The sequence below is a fragment of the Rana temporaria genome, chromosome 7, assembly GCF_905171775.1.
Source record: "Rana temporaria chromosome 7, aRanTem1.1, whole genome shotgun sequence".
Lineage (NCBI taxonomy): Eukaryota > Metazoa > Chordata > Amphibia > Anura > Ranidae > Rana > Rana temporaria.
This window is the reverse complement of record NC_053495.1, coordinates 155,303,156-155,319,570: the sequence shown is the minus strand read 5'-3', so window position 1 is coordinate 155,319,570 and position 16,415 is coordinate 155,303,156. Positions and strand designations below refer to the sequence as shown.

General features: G+C 45.7%; 1 protein-coding gene across 1 annotated transcript in view; it reads left to right on the top strand.

The window, feature by feature from the left end:
• The first annotated feature begins 431 nt into the window (after positions 1–431).
• Positions 432–16,415, top strand: part of LOC120945790 (ranaspumin-like) — a 57,040-nt gene continuing 41,056 nt past the window's right edge. The window contains exons 1-5 of the mRNA XM_040360196.1: positions 432–536; positions 636–700; positions 1,854–1,913; positions 6,732–6,788; positions 8,564–8,614. Coding sequence (XP_040216130.1) covers positions 488–536; positions 636–700; positions 1,854–1,913; positions 6,732–6,788; positions 8,564–8,614 — 282 coding nt within the window. The 5' untranslated portion in view covers positions 432–487. The remainder of the gene's footprint in view (positions 537–635; positions 701–1,853; positions 1,914–6,731; positions 6,789–8,563; positions 8,615–16,415) is intronic.

Below are 16,415 nucleotides of genomic sequence, written 5' to 3'. Positions count from 1 at the left end.
CTGGACATTCATTGACTATGTTTTTAGGTTTTAGCTCAAAGTTTGATGTATTACTAATTTTTGCACAACTCTTCCAAGTTGTTTTAATTAGCACATATACACTATTGAGAACCTGGCTGGTGGGCATTATGAGATGCATTGCTAATCATGACAATTTAAAGAATTCAGTATAGCAGGATATCCCTAAAGATTCTATATCATTTTCTAAAATATACACTATATAATATTTAATATAGCAATTTATCTGAGTAATTACTCTGCAACCCTCTGTTTGTGGTTACCTTATGGTAAAAACAAAATATAGTCCTGGCAAGCACTACTGTTGGATATTTCATCATCATTAACGTTTTTTTCATGTCTAGGACACGTGCCAGTGTGGGTGGCTCTATGTTGTGTGTTTAATGATGTCACTCAATTTAACAAGTATAAAAGAGGAGCTGAGATATACAGACAATCACCAACTGAGTTGAAATTAAGAATCAGTACAATGAAGATCATCCTGCTTTTTGCCCTGTTCGGTCTGAGCTTCTGTCAAGGTAAGCACTATTAATCATTAAATAAGATTTCTAGAAAAATGTGGATGCATTTTTAAGGGCCTTCAAACAGTATTAAACTATGTCTATGTTGCATTATAGATACTGACTGTCAAAAAATAAATTCTAATGCAGACGACCCTAATTGTCTGGCACAAGCACTAACGGTACAGTAGTAATTAACATGAAAACAAACAATCTTTTGTTCTTATTTATTTGGTTAATGTGTCATCAAGACAAGGTACAGTATAGTTTGCTGTTTTAATTTACTTCAATAGGAATATGTGTAATGCATTTTATGTTATTAGGCAAGAAAAAAGTAGCAGCTTGAAGTGAGATACCCACAATAATAGATAGAAAATGAGAGAAGCTGCTCTAAATAGTCCCAAATTGTGCAGGAAAAATTATTCGAACGGCATGTTATTGATCAACATATAGGATGGAATTAATCCTCTTCCCAGTGGCACCACAGTGAATCCAACCAAAAAAAGTTTCCCGCCACCCTAAGAAAAACCTGCTTACCGGATGGCAAGCAAAAAAGGCATGTTGTTCTAGCCCAGCAATATTTGGGACTATTTAGCAAAGCTTCTCTCATTTTCAATGCATTCTATGGGTGACATCCAGTACAACAGCTCAAAAAACTAAATCACATTGTTATGTTACCCATGATTTTATGATTGGAATATAGAATGGATTATAGGGCCCAGATATTCTATGGTTTAGAACTGTTCTTGGTTACATATACATTTTGTTACAAAAATATTACATCTTGTATTACCTTTTTGTCATCTAAAGATATATTGCATCTTTAGTTTTATCTTTTAAAGCATTATTCTCCTCTATTTGTTTCATAAAAAATAAAAAAGTTCCTTGCATTTACAAGAAATAGAGATGATGTTTACTTAATTTTGTTTGTTCACTTTGTGAATAAGGAAAAATTGTGTTCACATTTAATACACAGGATCGTTACTTAAGGCAGCCTATACACTGATCTTTTTTTTATTTTGTTGTTCAATTAGTTGGTACAACAAGAAAAGATCAGATTCCCCAATCCACAGACACAATGTGAATGGGGGTATCACTCCAACAGTGCTTTTGTGTTCTGTCGCTGGGGAGCAAGTGGCACTGATCATTATTTTACTAAGCTAAGGGAACATTCACTTTGCTAAGTAAACAGTCTATTCATTTACTAAATGATCTCCACTTATTTTCAAAGCTCAACTTTCCAAATAAACTATCATCGCCCTGTATTATTACAATGCATTTCTTTGTTAATAGTGTTAGATATATTCATCACTAACTTATGTCGTTCATTTTCAGGAGTTTGGATTTTTTTTTCCCGCTGCTGCAAACTTCCTCTGTGCATACAATAAATTTCAGGTACATTTTATTGTGACTGTAACAAGGTGTTACAAAATAAACCTATTTTGAAAGCACTGCTTATAAAGAGCCACTATACAAAAATAATGTGTGTGGAGCATCTCATTTATCCAGGTCATGATATACCTAGTCATAGTTAATAGTCACATTCACCTCTAGTTATCTACTACTAGGTATGAACAAATTTAAATATTTTTCTCATGAAGAGAGAGCTGAGAATAACAAGTGAAGCTGAAATGTAAGTTAATGTATGCAGTGCTGGGACAAGGTCATTTGGTGCCCAGGGCGAAGGAGGCAAACCCCCCAATTATCGTCACCGTTGTGACTATCTGTGCCTCTCTCAGCACATATTCCCCCACACCGTTACAGTGCACTCCTCTCTGCACAACCTCAGGCTTTGGCAATCCTTCACCTCTTCTGACGGTCACCAGTCTCTATGGAGCAGAATTGTGCTCAAGGGCTCGAGGGCAGCAGCAGTGGTACACACACATCCCCCCAGATCTCCTCCATGTACCAATCCCTCCAGATCCCCCCCTCTGCACAAATCCCCCCAGATCTCCTCCATGTACAAATCCCTCCAGATCCCCCCTCTGCACAAATCCCCCCAGATCCCCCCTCTGCACACATCCCCCCAGATCTCCTCCATGTACAAATCCCTCCAGATCCCCCCTCTGCACAAATCCCCCCAGATCTCCTTCGTGTACAAATCCCTCCAGATCCCCCCCCTCTGCACAAATCCCCCCAGATCTCCTCCATGTACAAATCCCTCCAGATCCCCCCTCTGCACAAATCCCCCCAGATCCCCCCTCTGCACACATCCCCCCAGATCTCCTCCATGTACAAATCCCTCCAGATCCCCCCTCTGCACAAATCCCCCCAGATCTCCTCCGTGTACAAATCCCTCCAGATCCCCTCTCTGCATAGATTCCCCAGCTCTCCTTTCTGTACAAATCACCCCAGATCCCCCTCTGCACACATCCCCCCAGATCTCCTCCATGTACAAATCCCTCCAGATCCCCCCTCTGCACAAATCCCCCCAGATCCCCCCTCTGCACACATCCCCCCAGATCCCCCTCTGCACACATCCCCCCAGATCTCCTCCATGTACAAACCCCTCCAGATCCCCCCTCTGCACAAATCCCCCCAGATCCCCCCTCTGCACACATCCCCCCAGATCTCCTCCATGTACAAATCCCTCCAGATCCCCCCTCTGCACAAATCCCCCCAGATCCCCCCTCTGCACACATCCCCCCAGATCTCCTCCATGTACAAATCCCTCCAGATCCCCCCTCTGCACAAATCCCCCCAGATCCCCCCTCTGCACAAATCCCCCCAGATCTCCATGTACAAATCCCTCCAGATCCCCCCTCTGCACAAATCCCCCCAGATCCCCCCTCTGCACAAATCCCCCCAGATCCCCCCTCTGCACACATCCCCCCAGATCTCCTCCATGTACAAATCCCTCCAGATCCCCCCTCTGCACAAATCCCCCCAGATCCCCCCTCTGCACACATCCCCCCAGATCTCCTCCATGTACAAATCCCTCCAGATCCCCCCTCTGCACAAATCCCCCCAGATCTCCTCCATGTACAAATCCCTCCAGATCCCCTCTCTGCATAGATTCCCCAGCTCTCCTTTCTGTACAAATCACCCCAGATCCCCCTCTGCACACATCCCCCCAGATCTCCTCCATGTACAAATCCCTCCAGATCCCCCCCTCTGCACAAATCCCCCCAGATCTCCTCCATGTACAAATCCCTCCAGATCCCCCCTCTGCACACATCCCCCCAGATCTCCTCCATGTACAAATCCCCCCAGATCTCCTCCATGTACAAATCCCCCCAGATCCCCCCTCTGCACACATCCCCCCAGCTCTTCTCTCTGCTAAACCCCCCCCCCCCCTTTTTCACTGTTCTCTCTCTCAGTCAGCACATATTCCCCCTCCCCCACACCTTTACAGTGCACTCCTCTCTGCACCTCAGGCTTTGGCAGCCCCTCACCTCTTCTGACGACCACCACTCTCTATGGTATGCACAGGCTTTTTTTTTCTTACTTCAGCTGAGTACAGAGAGCTCTGCCTGCTGCCTGTAGCACAGAACTGAGGAGGAGTTTCAGAGCTCCTCGGCTTCATGCTGCAATGTATCAGTAGTGGCAGCAAGCAGGGACGAGCTGCCTCTGGAATCACTAGCTTACAGTGCTGGGAGCAGAATTGTGCTCGAGAGCAGCAGTGAGTGCCCAGAGCTAAAAGAGAAAAGCCAGGAGAGGAGAGGGCTGCCAGAGGGGGAAAAGTCCTGGTGATACACACACACGGAACTTACTGAACTTCTGCTGGTTCCTCCTCAGCGGCTCCTCCCGCAGTTTCAGCAGCAGCTCTCTTCTCTCCTCCTATCCCACCTCCGGCTGTGAGTGATGTCACGCTGCTGGGACGGGACTACAAATCCCCTTCATAGGGGGAGAGAAGGAGCAGCGCTGACAGGTATGGCTGGTGTGGACTGTGTAGGCTTGTGCTGGGTGCAGGAGCGCACTCAGCACATAACATCAGTAAGTTACAGATGACTACTAGTGGCGCCGGCTAGTGTGTACAGTAAAGCACACTGGCGGCACTTCACCTGCGCCCCCCTCCTGCCCGCAAATGGTAGCGCTCAGGGCAGCCGACCCTTCCGCCCCTGCCTTGTACCGGCCCTGAATGTATGTAATATAGATGTTATCCTTCATAATATGGATTTGACTAATTCTAAAAAGCACGAAAGTAGATTAAATAGTTAGAAATAAAAATATATCTAAATAAGCATAACATTTTTCAAGATCTCTCAGGGTTTTTTTTGTGTTTTTTTTATGTACCTACTATGCTTTGTTTTATCTCTTATTTTTTTTCTTCCTGTTTACTGAAAGGGAGATTTCTATTTAATTTCCATCCTGTAAATGCAACCTGAAATGAGAGGAAATCTCTATGAAATAGGGGGTATTTTGTTCTTAGACAACTGTTAAAAAACAGGTGTCCCCACATTGCAAGATTTCCCCTCAACTCTTGTCCTGGTGACAGTTGTAACATTTTACATTTTTCATCACCTTATGTTACATAGTTACATAGTAGGTGAGGTTGAAAAAAGACATTAGTCCAATCTATGTGTGTGATTATATGTCAGTATTACATTGTATATCCCTGTATGTTGTGGTCCGTCAGGTGCTTAGCTAACATGTTTTTACGAAAATAAGACCTACCCCAAAAATAAGACCTAGTGTGCTTTCCGGAAAGGGCTGCAATATAAGCCCTACCCCGAAAATAAGCCCTAGTTTAAAGTGCTGTTGAAATACTAGAGTCCACTCTATTACAGTGTTATTAGTGTAGACTGTGTGGGTTAGATTCAGATAGGTTAGCGGATCTTTAGATCCGAGTAACCTATCTGATTTACGATCTGCCGCCGCAAGTTTTTGAGGCAAGTGCTTAATTCAGAAAGCACTTACCTCAAAACTTGCGGCGGCGTATCGTAAATCCCCCGGCGGAATTCAAATTACGCGGCTAGGGGGCGTGTACAATTTAAATCAGGCGCGTCCTCGCGCTGATCGAACAGCGCATGCGCCGTCCACGAATTTTCCCACCGTGCATTGCTCCAAATGACGTCGCAAGGACGTCATTGGTTTCGACTTTAACGTAAATTACGTCCGGCCGTATTCGCGAACGACTTACGCAAACGACGTAAAAAATTCAAAATTCAACCCGGGAACGACGGCCATACTTAACATAGGATACGCCGCATATAGCAGGGGTAACTATCCGCCGGAAAAAGCCGAACGCAAACGACGTAAAAAAAAAGTGCCGGGCGGGCGTTCGTTTCTGAATCGGCGGAAATCCTCATTTGCATATTCGTCGCATGTAAAAAATGAAACGCCACCTAGCGGCCGGCCTGGAATTGCAGCCTAAGATCCAACTGTGTAAGTCACTTAGACCTGTCGGATCTTAGGGAGATCTATGCGGAACCTGATTCTATGAATCAGCCGCATAGATCCGACCGACGGAACTCAGAGATACGACGGCGTATCAGGAGATACGCCGCCGTATCTCTATCTGAATCCGGCCCTGTGTGTTTATAAGCCATAAGGGGCATGGCAATAATTTTGCACCCTCAAAAACTGCCATGTATACATGCATATGCTGTATATTTATAATTGTATGTACACACATATGTATATACAGTATATAACCTGAATGATGAGGGTTATTTTACTGGGGCAGCCAAGCAGTGACATTCATCTGTTCCCTCATCACATTGGGACTGTTTCTCTTCTCTTTCCCTGCTATTTCCCTGCTATTAGTATCTCTGAGGTGGAGAATTTAGGGAGGGAGATCATTTCCTCTCATTTTGCTACAGTGGGAGACTGAACAACATCACAGCCACATAAACAGCTGTACAGTGGAGATAAGTGATAATCACTATTGTGGCATACAGTATATAGGCTTCATAAATGGCCACTTTAATCACTGCCAATAGATTGGATTAGGTGTTTCGGAAAGCATTTTGTTGTCTGGAACACTGTCACATTTGCCGTGACAGTTTAGGTCAATTTCCTTACTATAGAACATCATGGCATACAGGAGCACAGAAACCAGCTGTCACCTGTCTAAAGGTTTTCATTAAAGTGTTATTGGTTTGTTGAGATTGTTTTAAGAGATCAATTTTTTATTAGGGCAGTTACAATAACTGTTTAAAATATATTTTATACAAACCATTTACTCTGTATTATATGATTAATGACAACAGATGCTTTCACTTTCCTTTTTAGTAAGTTTGACTCTGTGTTATTTTTTTTATTTTTTAGGAGGATCAAAACACAGAGAATTACAACGCTGCAGCCAACATATTCATCAAGGCACTGGTATGGAATACTAATTTTAAGACTTTATGTATAGATTAGCTGTTCAAGAATAGATTTTTTATTAGGAAAATATTTACTAAAGTCTAGAAAAATTGACCTCTACCGCACTGGAAGATTACAGTGGTGGGGTTGGAGGAAGCAGGATGGAGTAGGTTTTCAACAGAAAAAGGAATCAGCACAAGGGACACATCCTACTGACTGTAAGTTATGCCCTTTGAGCTGAATATTCTTTTTTAGATTGGCTGCCCTTAGGCTTTAAACTGAATGTAAAATATATATTTTTAATAACAAACATATATACTTGCCTGTTCTGTGCAATGGTTTTGCACAAAGCAGCCCAGATCCTCCTCTTCTGGGGTCCCAATCAGTGCTCCTGGTTCCATCCCCCTTCTGAGTGCCCCCATAGCAAGCGGCTTGTTATGGGGCACTCATGCAGGCCTGATCCTGAGCTCTATGGGGTAGATTCACGTTGGGAGCACGTATGTTTGTGCGGGCGTAACGTATCCTATTTACGCTACACCTCCGCAACTTTGACAGGCAAGTGCAGTATTCACAAAGCAAAGTTGCGGCGGCGTATCGTAAATAGGCTGGCGTAAGCCTGCCTAATTCAAATTTGGAAGATGTGGGCGTGTTTATGTTAATTTATTGTGACCCCACGTAAATTACGCTTTTTCCGAACGGCGCATGCGCCGTCCCTGAAATTATTCAAGTGCGCACGCTCCAAATTTACCCGCAAAAATTCAATGCTTTCTACGTGAACCTAAATTACGCACAGCCCTATACACTTACGCAAACAACTTAATCAACGTAAAATTTGACGCGGTCCCGACGTCCATACTTAACATTGGCTGCGCCTCATATAGCAGGGGTAACTTTACGCCGGAAAAAGCATTACGTAAACGGCGTATCTGTACTGCGACAGCCGGGCGTACATTCGTGAATAGGCGTATCTAGCTGATTTACATATTCTAGGTGTAAATCAGCGTACACTCCCCTAGCGGCCAGCGTAAATATGCAGTTAAGATACGACGGTATAAGAGACTTACGCTGGTCGTATCTTAGAGAAATTCTGGCGTATCTGATTCTTTGAATCAGGCGCCAGGATACAACGCCTCACACTCAGAGACACGACGGCGTATCTGGAGATACGCCGTCGTATCTCCTACCTGAATCTGGCCCTATGTGTCTATTAAAACACACAGCGCAACTCAGCCCCATCTCTGCTCTTTGCTGAGAGAGAGAGAGAGAGAGACCTTGCTCTCAGGTACAGCACTGGATAGAGATCAGGCTCAATTGGTAATGAGGGATGGGGGAAGGAGCAGAACACACAAGTTTACCTTACTGCAAATAATGAATTCTACCTTTAGAACCACTTTAAATGATGCAGCTTATAGACATGGAAAAAAGATACTACCCAAATCACAAAAATTAATGGAATTCCCTGATCTACCATTTTCATTTAAAGAGGAGTTCCAGTCTGTAAATGGAAAAAAAGTCAGCAGCTAAAAATACTGTAGCGGCTGACTTTTAATATTTGGACAATTACCTGTCCAGGGATCCTGTAATGTTGGCACCCCTGCCTGATTCGTCAATCGACTTTGGGTGCAGGCTCTGTAGTATGGGAAACAGGAAGTGAAACCTTGCAGTTTCACAGCCTGTTTCCTACTAAGCATGCGCAAGTCACACGGCGGGGGGGAGAAGGCTGTAAACAAGCAGAGCTTCCTTTATTATTACTTTTATCATCTCTAATAATGTACTTTATACTCTTTTTGCAGAACTGTACAGGCTGCCATGTTGATAAAATTCTTGGTACTGGTAATAGTATTGTAAGTCTCTCTCCATCTACCTATATTTTGTATGTCTCATTTGAATATAATGTATGTCATGTGTTTCCAGCTCATGAGCCACATTCAAACATGACAAATGACAGAAATCTAAATGATTTCAGTATTCCTAATTCAAAAAAGCATCATCCAATCACTGTGCAAAGTGCAGGAATCTATGCTAACCAATCACATTTTGCTATATTTATATATATATAGCTCTATACAGTGCTGGGACAAGGTCATTTGGTGCCCAGGGCGAAGGAGGCAAACCCCCCAATTATCGTCGCCGTTGTGACTATCTGTGCCTCTCTCAGCACATATTCCCCCACACCGTTACAGTGCACTCCTCTCTGCACAACCTCAGGCTTTGGCAATCCTTCACCTCTTCTGACGGTCACCAGTCTCTATGGAGCAGAATTGTGCTCAAGGGCTCGAGGGCAGCAGCAGTGGTACACACACATCCCCCCAGATCTCCTCCATGTACCAATCCCTCCAGATCCCCCCCTCTGCACAAATCCCCCCAGATCTCCTCCATGTACAAATCCCTCCAGATCCCCCCTCTGCACAAATCCCCCAGATCCCCCCTCTGCACACATCCCCCCAGATCTCCTCCATGTACAAATCCCTCCAGATCCCCCCTCTGCACAAATCCCCCCAGATCTCCTCCGTGTACAAATCCCTCCAGATCCCCCCCCTCTGCACAAATCCCCCCAGATCTCCTCCATGTACAAATCCCTCCAGATCCCCCCTCTGCACAAATCCCCCCAGATCCCCCCTCTGCACACATCCCCCCAGATCTCCTCCATGTACAAATCCCTCCAGATCCCCCCTCTGCACAAATCCCCCCAGATCTCCTCCGTGTACAAATCCCTCCAGATCCCCTCTCTGCATAGATTCCCCAGCTCTCCTTTCTGTACAAATCACCCCAGATCTCCCTCTGCACACATGCCCCCAGATCTCCTCCATGTACAAATCCCTCCAGATCCCCCCCTCTGCACAAATCCCCCCAGATCTCCTCCATGTACAAATCCCTCCAGATCCCCCCTCTGCACAAATCCCCCCAGATCTCCTCCGTGTACAAATCCCTCCAGATCCCCTCTCTGCATAGATTCCCCAGCTCTCCTTTCTGTACAAATCACCCCAGATCTCCCTCTGCACACATCCCCCCAGATCTCCTCCATGTACAAATCCCTCCAGATCCCCCCTCTGCACAAATCCCCCCAGATCCCCCCTCTGCACACATCCCCCCAGATCCCCCTCTGCACACATCCCCCCAGATCTCCTCCATGTACAAACCCCTCCAGATCCCCCCTCTGCACAAATCCCCCCAGATCCCCCCTCTGCACACATCCCCCCAGATCTCCTCCATGTACAAATCCCTCCAGATCCCCCCTCTGCACAAATCCCCCCAGATCCCCCCTCTGCACACATCCCCCCAGATCTCCTCCATGTACAAATCCCTCCAGATCCCCCCTCTGCACAAATCCCCCCAGATCCCCCCTCTGCACAAATCCCCCCAGATCCCCCCTCTGCACAAATCCCCCCAGATCTCCTCCATGTACAAATCCCTCCAGATCCCCCCTCTGCACAAATCCCCCCAGATCCCCCCTCTGCACAAATCCCCCCAGATCCCCCCTCTGCACACATCCCCCCAGATCTCCTCCATGTACAAATCCCTCCAGATCCCCCCTCTGCACAAATCCCCCCAGATCCCCCCTCTGCACACATCCCCCCAGATCTCCTCCATGTACAAATCCCTCCAGATCCCCCCTCTGCACAAATCCCCCCAGATCTCCTCCATGTACAAATCCCTCCAGATCCCCTCTCTGCATAGATTCCCCAGCTCTCCTTTCTGTACAAATCACCCCAGATCCCCCTCTGCACACATCCCCCCAGATCTCCTCCATGTACAAATCCCTCCAGATCCCCCCCTCTGCACAAATCCCCCCAGATCTCCTCCATGTACAAATCCCTCCAGATCCCCCCTCTGCACAAATCCCCCTCTGCACACATCCCCCCAGATCTCCTCCATGTACAAATCCCCCCAGATCTCCTCCATGTACAAATCCCCCCAGATCCCCCCTCTGCACACATCCCCCCAGCTCTTCTCTCTGCTAAACCCCCCCCCCCCTTTTTCACTGTTCTCTCTCTCAGTCAGCACATATTCCCCCTCCCCCACACCTTTACAGTGCACTCCTCTCTGCACCTCAGGCTTTGGCAGCCCCTCACCTCTTCTGACGACCACCACTCTCTATGGTATGCACAGGCTTTTTTTTTCTTACTTCAGCTGAGTACAGAGAGCTCTGCCTGCTGCCTGTAGCACAGAACTGAGGAGGAGTTTCAGAGCTCCTCGGCTTCATGCTGCAATGTATCAGTAGTGGCAGCAAGCAGGGACGAGCTGCCTCTGGAATCACTAGCTTACAGTGCTGGGAGCAGAATTGTGCTCGAGAGCAGCAGTGAGTGCCCAGAGCTAACAGAGAAAAGCCAGGAGAGGAGAGGGCTGCCAGAGGGGGAAAAGTCCTGGTGATACACACACACGGAACTTACTGAACTTCTGCTGGTTCCTCCTCAGCGGCTCCTCCCGCAGTTTCAGCAGCAGCTCTCTTCTCTCCTCCTATCCCACCTCCGGCTGTGAGTGATGTCACGCTGCTGGGACGGGACTACAAATCCCCTTCATAGGGGGAGAGAAGGAGCAGCGCTGACAGGTATGGCTGGTGTGGACTGTGTAGGCTTGTGCTGGGTGCAGGAGCGCACTCAGCACATAACATCAGTAAGTTACAGATGACTACTAGTGGCGCCGGCTAGTGTGTACAGTAAAGCACACTGGCGGCACTTCACCTGCGCCCCCCTCCTGCCCGCAAATGGTAGCGCTCAGGGCAGCCGACCCTTCCGCCCCTGCCTTGTACCGGCCCTGGCTCTATATTACCTGTTCTGCAACACTTTGGGTGATTTTAGCCCAAATAGTGCAGCGCTACCATGAACTGAAACAAAATCTTAAATAAATGTTAGCGTAATGCAACACGCAATTCAATAAAAGGATTCAAATAAATAAAATATTATACACACATAAGTGCTTCCCATTAAAAGTGCATCAGAAAGTTTATTTGTGTCAAAAAAGTCCATAAACCAACATAATCCTGTGCACTCACAGTAAGTTATCCAAACTTCCACAATAATAATTCTTCTGGTGTGATACAAATGAACCTCCTCCTCCTTATGCATATACTTGGTGCAATCACCACCAGTGGTAAGTTAGGCTGCTCACCTTCAATCCAGACAATTCAAAGGTTCTTTCTCCTCTTTAAGGGAAAGTAAGGAAACCATTACTGCCTTTGCAGTGATCCATTAGGCCCTTTTCACACTGGGGCGTCGGCGGTTAAGCTCTGCTATTTTTAGTGGCGCTTTTATTGTATTAGTGAGGGTATTCAGCTCTAAAGGGAGGTGCTTTTAACCCCCGCTAGCGGCCGAAAAAGGGTTAAAACCACCCGCAAAGCACTGCTGAAGCAGCGCTTTGCCAGCAGTATAGCCACGGTGCCCATTCATTTCAATAGGCAGGAGCGGTGTACACACTGCCCCAAAGATGCTGCTAGAAGGACTTTTTTAACCGTCCTGCCAGCACACCGCTCCAGTGTGATAGTCCTCGGGGCTTTCACACTGGAGTGTGAGGAAAGGCTCTTTCAGGGCGCTTTGCAGGCGCTATTTTTAGCGTTATAGCGCCTGCAAATCGCCTCAGTGTGAAAGGGGTCTTTGAGTCATCCAAGGTTCAGACATGGCAATGAGCCAAGTGCAGCACATAAAACTGAAATAGTGCTCACCATTGTTATACTTAGGAGAGTAAAGGAATAAAAACATTCACAGGAGTATAATGTACAAGACGCAGTGGTCATCAACCCTGCCCTACAGGGCCCACTAACAGGCCAGGTTTGCAAGATAACTGAAATACATCACAGGTGATATCATTTGCTGCTCGGTGATTGCAGTATTCTAGACTTCATCTCCCCATGGTAATACATAAAACCTGGCCTGTTAGTGGGCCCTGTAGGGCAGGGTTGATGACCAATGTACAAGAGCATAAGAGAAAGAGGCAGCAGTGCTGATCCCTCCACCTCTCAGTACAGCAGTATGCAGCTCACCGCTCTTCCTGTTCTCCAGCAGCACACAATTAGTGTGTGATGTCATCAGCCTCACAGCCCCACTCTTTAGATGCATAACGTCCAATCACACAACTTATTCAGAAAGGTCCTCGGGTGATTTATTTTAAAAATTGTAAAATCCACAAACTTTACATGTGATAAATCCATGCAATCTCTTGAGCCATCGCTGTCTTTGCTCAGGTAAATTATGTATAAAGCTGAAACAGAACATTCCTTTTAAATTGTTAATTGCAACTGGAAACATGTAACACCTGTGCACATATCCCTCCACTACTTTGTATCAAAGAACTCTCTCTCTCTCTCTCTTACAGAGCAACAGGGAAGTGTTTGAGAGGCGGTACAAAGGAAATATCTCACCTCCTCACCACCTGTTTTAACCATATAAATGCCACACCACTGTGCTACAATCATGTGCACTGCATGTGGCTGTGGGACGGTTGTAGACTGGCCCCATTCACTTGACTGTGTCAACTTGATTTATGTTGTGATAATCTATATTTCATCCTCTGTGTCATCTCCCTGATATAGTACAGACCCCAGGGACACTTTAATGTATAAACTACAAAAGAGCTCTGACATGCGTTGTACCCTTTGATGTCGTTTTTTTGCCCATGTATAAGTGTGTAAAAGATGAACCCTTAAAGGGGTTGTAAAGGATTTTTTCCCCCTAAATTTAGCTTCCTTTACCTTAGTGCAGTCCTCCTTCACTTACATCATCCTTCAATTTTGCTTTTAAATGTCCTTATTTCTTCTGAGAAATCCTCACTTCCTGTTCTTCTGTCTGTAACTACACACAGTAATGCAAGGCTTTCTCCCTGGTGTGGAGAAAGCCTCTTAAGGGGGGAGGGGGCAAGCAGGCAAGTCAGGACACTCTTTACTTTGCAGAGAAAGGAGCTGTGTGTTAGTGGGCATCCTGACACTCCTGCTCGCCCCCTCCCCCCTCAAGAGGCTTTCTCCACACCAGGAAGAAAGCCTCGCTATATGGTGTGTAGTTACAGACAGAAGAACAGGAAGTGAGGATTTCTCAGAAGAAATAAGGACATTTAAAAGCAAAATGGAAGGATGAGGTAAGTGAAGGAGGACTGCACTAAGGTAAAGGAAGCTATTTAGGGGGGAAAAAATTCCTTTACAACCCCTTTAATCATGTTAGAACAATGTACACAGGACAAACATGGAAAATATTCATTTTGTTTAAGACATAAAAAGGTCAAAGGCTGTAGATTAGGAAGAACCAGATTCACTACTGTATACTGTCCAATATAGACTTGTCTTTTCTATGTGGTCATTCTCTGTGAGAGCCGTTCTTTGATACAAAATGGTGGAAGGATGTGTGCACAGGTGTTACATGTTTCCAGTTACAAATAACATCTAGTCACACCTTATTTGTGCCTATGGAACTGTTCAAGTTGGTGTGACTCCAACTTTCACCGAATTGAAAAAGGTTCCTGCACTATTTATGGTGATTTCATGTGCGACTTGTATTGACATCTGTGCATGAAATCACACAGATATCGGCGAGCCCCACATGAAATCACACAGATATCGGCGAGCCCCACATGAAATCACACAGATATCGGCGAGCCCCACATGAAATCACACAGATATCGGCAAGCCCCACATGAAATCACACAGATATCGGCGAGCCCCACATGAAATCACACAGATATCGGCGAGCCCCACATGAAATCGCACTGATTTGCGACTTTGAAATCACATTTTTAAGCCGCATTCAGTGTGTTTCAGTTTTTTACATACTTTACCTGAGGAAGGACCGTGGGCATTTCAAAAATGTTATACACATTGCATGGATTTATCATGTATGAAGTTTGTGGATTTTGCAATATTTAAATTAATCACCCAAGGTGCTGCAGGACAAGTGTTATAGTGTATCTTCTATATATGGGAGCAGAGGGTATAACTCATAAACTGTGTGCATCAGGATTGGATTGAAGGTAAGTGTTTCCAGCAATAAATATATATATACAGTATTTCACAAAAGTAAGTACATCCCTCACATTTTGGAAAATATTTTATTATATCTTTTCATGTGACAACACCGTACACTTGGCTACAATGTAAAGTAGTGCGTGTACAGTTTGTAAAACAGAGTAAATGTGCTGTCCCCTCAAAATAACTCAACACACAGCCAATAATGTCTAAACCGCTGGCAATGGGGTACACCCCTAAATGAAAATGTCTAGATTGGGCCCAAAGTGTCATAATTTTGTGTGGCCACCATTATTTTCCAGCACTGCCTTAACCCTCTTGGGCTTGATGTTCACCAGAGCTTCACAGGTTGCCACTGGAGTGCTCTTTCACTCCTCCATGATGACATCACAGAGCTGGTGAATGTTAGAGACCTTGTCCTCCTCCACCTTCCATTTGAGGATGCACCACAGATGCTCAATAGGGGTTAGGTCTTAAAACATGCTTGGCCAGTCCATCACCTTTACCCTCAGCTTTTTTAGCAAGGCAGTGGTAATCTTGGAAGTGTGTTTGAAGTCATTATCATGTTGGAATACTTCCCTGCGGCCCAGTCTCCAAAGGGAGGGGATCATGCTCTGCTTCAGTATGTCACAGTACATGTTGGCATTCATGGTTCCCTCAATGAACTTTAGCTTCTTAGTGCAGTCCCATAGCATAACACTCCCACAACCATGCTTGACTGTTGTCTTTGTACTCCTCATCTGGTTGCTGCCACACACACTTGATACCATCTGAACAAAATAAGTTTATTGTGTTCTCATCAGACCACAGGACATGGTTCCAGTAATCCATATCCTTAGTATTCTTGTCTTCAGCAAACTGTTTGCAGGCTTTCTTGTGCATTATCTTTAGAAGAGGCTTCCCTCTGGGATGACAGCCATGCAGACCAATTTGATGCAGTGTGCAGAGTATGGTCTGAGCACAAACAGGCTCAGAACTGACCCCCCACCCCCTCAACCTCTGCAGCAATGCTGGCAGTACTCATAGGTCTATTTCCCAGACAACCTCTGGATATGACGCTGAGCATGTGCACTTAACTTCTTTGGTCGACCATGGTGAGGCCTGTTCTGAGTAGAACCTGTCCTGTTAAACCGCTGTATGGTCTTGGCCACCATGCTGCAGCTCACTTACAGGGTCTTGGCATAATATAGGCCATCTTTATGTAGTTTAACAATTCTTTTTTTCAGATCCTCAGAGAGTTCTTTGCCAAGAGGTGTCATGTTGAACTTCCAGTGACCAGTATGAGAGAGAGAGAGAGTGATAACACCAAATTTGAGTGGGACCTGAGACCTTTTAACACTAAGGAGTCACATGACACCGGGAAGGAAAAATGGCTAATTTTGCTCTATTTGGACATTTTCACTAAGGCCCCGTACACATGGTCGGACAAAACTGATGAGAATGGTCCGACGGACCGTTTTCATCGGTTCACCGCTGAAGTGGCCTGATGGTCTGATGTGTGTACACACCATCAGTTCAAAATCCGATCGGGTCAGAAAACGCGGTGACGTAAAACACATGACGTGCTGAAAAAAACGAAGTTCAATGCTTCCAAGCATGCGTCGACTTGATTCTGAGCATGCGCGGGTTTTGAACCAATGCTTTTCTGTACTAACCATCGGTTTGGTCCGATCGGGCATCGGTCCATCGGTTCGGTTTTG